At 45.1% G+C, this 7,027-nt stretch overlaps 1 protein-coding gene across 1 annotated transcript in view; it reads right to left on the minus strand.

Moving 5' to 3' along the window:
• Positions 1 to 7,027, minus strand: part of UBE2O (ubiquitin conjugating enzyme E2 O) — a gene marked incomplete at its 5' end in the record, with an annotated part of 92,944 nt that overhangs the window by 33,516 nt on the left and 52,401 nt on the right. Inside the window, one exon of the mRNA XM_025197501.1 lies at positions 6,144 to 6,203. Within this exon, the coding sequence (XP_025053286.1) occupies positions 6,144 to 6,203 (60 nt within the window). The remainder of the gene's footprint in view (positions 1 to 6,143; positions 6,204 to 7,027) is intronic.

The raw sequence follows: 7,027 nt of genomic DNA on the forward strand, positions 1-7,027 counted from the left end.
ACACAGCAGAGTTGTGCACGTCAGCAATGCGTCTTCCCTCCTCTTCTGAACAGAGCTGGGCTTGCTTTCCATGCACCTGGGAGACTAGGCAAGAAGGGGTATGCAGGCAGAGGTTCGTTTTGGACAGCCCTCTCTCAAATGACAACCCTCCCTACACTGTACTGGCTATGGGAGGGAAGAACCACCCTCTCAGACCCACTTCTGACAGCGGGGCAGAAACCAAGAGGGACTTCTTAGGATCTGTGACCTGACTGAGCTACTACAAATCTCACACAAACCGCTACACTGTGCAGAGAGCTACGTTCAATGACTTCATCTCATTTTTGCCAGAACCATGCTTCACTTTTCTAGGATGGCTGCTGGTTGCACAGCTCACACCAGCCCTGGTCAGTAAATCTTGCCTCCAGAAACCTAACTGTAGCAGTTTATTTCTTTGCCTCCATCTGCCCTGTTCCTCCCATGCTCGATACCCACCTCACGTCATTCTTCACAGTTCATTACCTTAGGTTTCAGACATTTGCTAGGAATGCGAGGTAGGAAAACCCAGACATTTTGGCTTGTGCGAATGCTTCACAATGTTTTATTCCTTTCTGAAAAGATTTCTGGACCTCTATGTCTGTGCAAGAAGAGTCTAGCGCTCCAAAAACCATGTTGCAAATCTGGGGAGACTAATTTTTTTTGGAAAGAGAGCTACAAATTAGCCTTGCACCCTCCCCAAGTGCTATGCCAAACCTCTTCCCCTTCCCAATCTGCTGCTCTGTTTTCTGCTCCCAGTTCTGTGCTCTGACTTGCTACTCTGCCTTCTGCTCCCTGCCTGATCTGCTGCTCTGCCTTCTATCCCCTTTTCAATCTGCCACTGTGAGCCTGACCCTTTCCTGGTCTGCCATGTGCCAGAGAGAGGCTGCTTATGCAGCTTGTGGCATGTGTGCCAGCAGGATGGCCACCCCTGCTCTAACAGATAGTGATTTGTAAGACCCAACACATGGTTTCCGATCCCTCACTTTTCATTCCCAGATGCAGGGGCACACAGAAGCAAAGCAAATCAGAACGGACCAATGTAGGGTTTCCATACATAACTGACTCTCTTGTACTTGCTGACAGTTCTCCCAAAGCCACCACAGATATCTCAGAAATCTCCCCATTGCTTTCATGCATCTCAGAAAGTTGTTTTCCCATTCACCAACTGAAGCAGCACACCCCAAAATGCACCCAACAAGGCAGCACTCTGCAACACACAACAAACCTGGCAGTGTCTGTCTGCTGTGTGTCCACACACCCTACACCCCTACCCCTTCCAGTCCATCCTGAGAGGCCTCCTGGCCCAGAGTGCTATGGAGAAGACAGGGTATGGCTCAGAAGCAGAGGTGTGGAGCCTGCTAGGAAGGGTCAGCACAGAACTGGTTAGGGCTAGGGCAGGGCAACGATACCAAGTCCATGGAGAAGTGGCATCAGATGCAGGGAAAGTACAGAATTGAACTGAGAAGAGCAAATTGCACTGCCTCTTGTTGAGTGTTGAGAAACCCCCATTGAAAAGACGGTTCCAGAGAAGGATGAGCCAGGAGGGCTCTCTAAGGCTCCCAGTATACAACACCTCCCTCCCTCTGGCCTTTTTATTCTCCTCTCTCCAAACTCCCCTGCAGTGGAAACTCCCCTTCAGGAGCAATGGCAACGCCTACAGAGTCCAATTCAATGTACATCTCCCAGAGTGCTTCTTGTCCAAGCTGGCCTAGGTGACAAAAAGCCATCTCTTCTGCTGGGCAAAGGCCTCCCTGCCTTCTTCCATCACCTCAAGGTCTTGCTTGCTATTTCAGAACCGTGATATTCTGCTACTTACTACAGATCTTGTTTTAAACACTCATCATCTGGCACTTCCTAGTCAACAACAACAGAAGGGTTGGGGTTAGTTTGGTTTGCTTCTCCTCCATGACAGGTACTCAGAGACATGGCTGTACATCACTGTTGGAGGGAGAGAGGGAAGAAAAGGACTTTGGGGGAAGGCTCAGGACAGCCAAAGCCCAACTCTGCTTGTCCCCCTTGTGTATTTGAGGTTAATGTATTTTACTGTAATATAAAACAAGCTAGCCCTGAAAGGGGAGGCCATCTTGCTCGCCAACTGTGGCTGTTTGCTGAATATTAGCTTACCACAAGGTCTGGCTATTTCCAAGGAGAAAGCATGCCAGTTTACTCCTCTCATATCGAGTTCCCCCAAACTCTGCATCAACCATTTCAGACCGTCTGCACCATGCCCTGTCCAACCTCATAGCACCTGCCAAGCAACAGGGGACGGCCACACATCATTTGAGAGTCGAGACTTCACCGCTCAGTTCCAAAATCAATTTCTCACAAAAAACAGCAGCGAGAATTGGATGGGATTAGAAAGACGGTGTTTTGCTGACCAGCACTCAGATTACAGTTTAAATCGAGTCTAGAAACCTGAATGATTCAAACCCTCTGTGCTGTAATGAATACATTCCTGGGCATCCATCTTGTTTCTCTTGGCATTCACATGGCAGATATAGTGCTGGAGAAACCCAGAAATTTGTGGGAGGCATCTCATTTATCCAGTGTACTTTCCCATCCCAAGAGATCTACAGGAAAGTTGAGCAGCTCATGCTTCTCCTTCTCCCTTAACAGAAGCATGGCTGAAACATGATGGGACATCGATAAAGAAAGGTCCTTGCCCCCTGCTCTCTCCAGACCTTCCCTCGCATCTTTCATTTCTTTAAAAAAAAGATTCTCTCATACCATCCTCCTACTTCAAAAAATAACCATCTGAGCTGTCTGTCGGATAACACTCTTCAAGGGCAAGGAACCTTCTGCTGAGTTGTATAACTTGTTTCTAATCCCTTTTGAAAGAAGACTACCGGTGGCAGCAGTGATGGCTGCCTCCAACCACGTCTGTTCCACTTGGCAAAGACAGAAGTCCTTCACAGCATGCTCCTCGGGGAAAACCAGCTCCTATTTTCTATTTTGCTAATTGTAAGAAACCACCTAGCCATGCATTTGTAAACATGCCCTCTCCACTCCTGACTAATGAAAGATTCAGAATCCCCCTTCAGACAGTGCCGTGAATATAGAAACGGCTCCATGCGGTGCGTTTGCTGAGCCAACTGCTATAAGGCAACCAGCCCGCACTTGGGGTTTTGGCAAGTACTCCGACTTTGACATTCAGTTAATGATTAAGGATCCTGAAGGAAGGGAACAATGTAAAATGTGTTCCCTACAACTCACCTTCAAAATATGTTCGAGGGGAAGGAAATCTCACTCCCATACCTCCACATTATACACATCGACCACCTTTTCTTGTTCCATTGGAGGAGAGAAGAAAATAACTTTTTTTTTTTTTTTTTTTTTAATAATAGAGAACACCACTGAGAAGCTAATACATCAGCCATGGATTTGAATTTTAGGCTGAAAACAGGTTCCCCCCTAGAAAAAGCCTTTTCTTCTGGAACCTTACAGACCTGCAAATTCATTGTCCTATCCTAAGTACCTGTACAGTACCAAGATAACACTTCCAAGCATTCCCCTCCTTCCTTCCCCCACCTAGGGATAATTTTAGGCAACTGTCATTCAATTATGTACGTGTAAATGACTGTCTCGGCCCTGTTCTGATCCACTCAAAGCCTGGGACAATCCAGCCCCAAGATAAAAAGATTAAAAGAAAACCACTGTGCCCAATGGGACTCAGTCTAGAAGATCCCATTAAGCATCTCTGTGAATCACACTCTGTGATGCTTAGTTTCAGTTCTCAAACTGTGGATTTGCATCTCCAGAGATCATAGGCAGACAAGGTTCTTTGGGTAAATGCGGTATCTTTTATTAGACCAGCTACATAGTTGGAAAAAATATTCTCTGCAAGCGTTGGGGCACAAAATGCCCTTCTTTTAGGCATAGGGAGAGTTTGTTGCTCCAGAGAAAACATCCTTGTTAACAGCAGTATATGGAGATGAGATAACAGAACTGATTACCCACCCATCAGACCTATTGTCTCTGCAAGTTTGTATACACACAGCCAAGCCCTTACCTTTCTCTAAAAGTACAAAGTTTCAAGAACTTAAATGAATAAAGGATATCAAATAACAAGAACACACTTTTTGTAGAGCGCAATAATTAAAAAAAAAAAGAGGCTTCCCGACTACCAGTGACTTAAATAATGATTTAAATCAAATCTTCTCTAGCCACCTCCCACTTGCTGCCAGGTGGGACTTCACAAATAACTGCTCTTCTGCTCTGCTACCACTTCCCAAAACGTTTTAAGAAAATATTTTAAGATTATATGAAAAACTGGTCATAAAGCTGAAGTCAAATTCTGAAACAAAGCATCTAAAAAAATTCACTTTGAAACCACTACAACAACACATTCACTTCATATTTTTTTATCCCACCACTGAAACAATTTACCAAACTCAGTACACAATCATGACCTCTGGATCAACCTGAATTCACATCTTTTCAGCCAAAAAAACTGTCTAATGAAAATTCTGCCCATCTTTGCTGTCAGGCCCAAATATGGACTCTGCCACCCACCCATTCACCACAGCTGCAAGTCACCCTGCTTGCAATAACTTAGTAAGGGACCAATTATTTACCGCATCTCAACAGGTGGTGATGATGCTGAAGGCAAATCGGAAGCTATGGATGCCCATATGGCAGAACATATGGCTAAGGGTTATAGGCTAGCAATTGGCAAGAGCAAAAGATTGCCAGGCTAGATAAGCTCCTGGAGGGATTGTACGTCGCTCATAATGAGTACTGAACAGCATTTTCAACGTTCCCGTCATGCAATCAATTCCACACATTTTTAGAAAGTGTGAATGCTGCAGAACAGGGCAAGTAGGGCTTTAAATGGTGTCTGCAGAGTAGTTTCCTGTTTAAACAAACACTAGCTCCACTTCTGCTGAACAGGCTGAGACACATACTATGGCTTAAATCATGTCTTAGCAGCCTATGTACTTTTTACATCCAGGTCCTGGGACAAAACAGGTGGTGGTGCTGAGTGGAAGTCTTTTGCAAGCTTCTGCTCCATGAGATGGCACAACTCCGTGGAGATGGCATAGCTTACAGCGACAGAACTCTGCCTTTCCTGCCCCTTGGAAATGCTACTTCCAATAGATATTGCTGCAGGCACAGGATTCAGTATGCATGTGGGCTTTCTGAATGCTATGGCCACCCAAAAAGGCTTATGGTAATATTGCTCCAATGCTGGTTAAGCTGCTCTGATGAAAACATCTTGTGTATAGGAAGAAACTGACAGGTATCCAAAGCATTATTTGACATGGTTGACTAGCTAAAACTGAGGCCCCTGGCTGATACTAACTGGTTAATTATGTCATACATCTTCAGTTGTGACCTGGACACATGTTCATGCAACTAATTGCACAATAAAATACTAAAAAGCCACAAAGTTATTACATAATGGTCATGTCTACACATGCATTAATGCACCATTGTTACTTCACATTAAAATTTAGTACCCGTAATAATGGGTACTAACTCAATGCACGGTAACTGGTGGTACCGTGCAGTAGCGCTGATGGACCACCTTTTAGTGATGCTAATGTACAGTAGACTATTTTACTGTGCATTAGCACAGCTTTTGCGGTGACGTGCTAATGCGCAGCAGAATTAGTCTACTATGCATTTAGTGTCTTGTGTAGACATGCCCACAATTTGCAATAACTTTGTGGTTGGTTCCCCTCATATTCAGTTTAAGGCATGTGGCCAGTGCTGATCAGTGCTCCTGGCCAAGAAAGTAGAGTCTTGAAGGGCTCCCACATGTTCCCAGGGCTTGGAGCACCAGTCAGCTGCTCTGTGCTCTCAGCTGAGAGAGCACCCCTGAGCCCTTCAAGACTACGGCAGGACTGGGAATGCAAGTTAGCCAAGTAGAGAGCAGAGCACTTTGCTTCAGTGTGCTCCCATGGCTTGGACCACAGGGTAGCTGATCCCGTATCTCCAGTGTGACCAATGTCTCACTTCCATCCAGGTCTCACCCTCAAAAAGATTACGTTGATCCAACAGACTGAAAAAAGTGGAACCAGGATAGTTACTAGATGTGTTCAACTTCTAACCTAGGAGATTCAATCTCTTAGAAACCCAAGCAATAGTACCGTGATGAAAAGTAGTAAGAAAGCAACACTTACACTTGAGCTCATGTGTCTGACCACATCCCGAGGGACCACAGAGCGATCCTCAAGCTTCAGCTGGGGAAAGAAAAAAAAAAGATGATATATATCAAGTTAAATGACCTCAGATAACATTTGGTCAGTTATGATGAGGTGTAAGTTTATTTAGCCACCCATACTTGGTGTTACTGGAGTCCTGGGCCTTTTAAAATGTTCCTTTATATACCCATTAAGTTTCTCAGCACACTTGTAAAATATTGCATCCATTCACTACATTCATTATGTTGCAAATCAGCAGCAAGGCAGAAAGAAGATTCAGAAGTCCCGACTCCCCTGGGGATATTAGCCATGGAAAACACACCCAGAGTCTACATCTGGTATGCTGATAAATGGGGAAACAGGGGCAGAGGTGGAATTCAAATCCACAGAGCACAGATTCTCTCCATCTTGTCCACAACTATTCACCCAAATGTTACCCAGGTTCCCCCAAATCTGCCATAAAGCGTCTCAGGCAGGTCTCAGCTAGGGATGCATACTAGCGGACTGTATTTTCTATTCTACCAAGCACTCACCTTAACAAAAGTAAAACACAGAAATCATTAGCCCTGCAGCCAAACAAAGTTAAAAAGCCATAACCTATAATACCTGCTCTGAGAAATTGCTCGCGCCTTCAAACTCGGTCAAGCACGCCCCTGCCAGGTGGCAATAAAGCACCACTAAAAGCGGAGGTGAAACCTTTAGTCATCTACAGCGTGTTTCGTAATCCACACTTCACAGTAATGAGGTAGAAATTAGTTGCAGGATGACTGTGGCTGAAAATGGAGCAGCTGTACAGCCAAAATGCACTCAGTACCGGTTCATATGCAGCCATAGGCATCTGGACTCATTTAAGTGAGGGAAAG

This window comes from Alligator sinensis, unplaced genomic scaffold (assembly GCF_000455745.1).
Source record: "Alligator sinensis unplaced genomic scaffold, ASM45574v1 scaffold400_1, whole genome shotgun sequence".
NCBI classification, from domain to species: domain Eukaryota; kingdom Metazoa; phylum Chordata; order Crocodylia; family Alligatoridae; genus Alligator; species Alligator sinensis.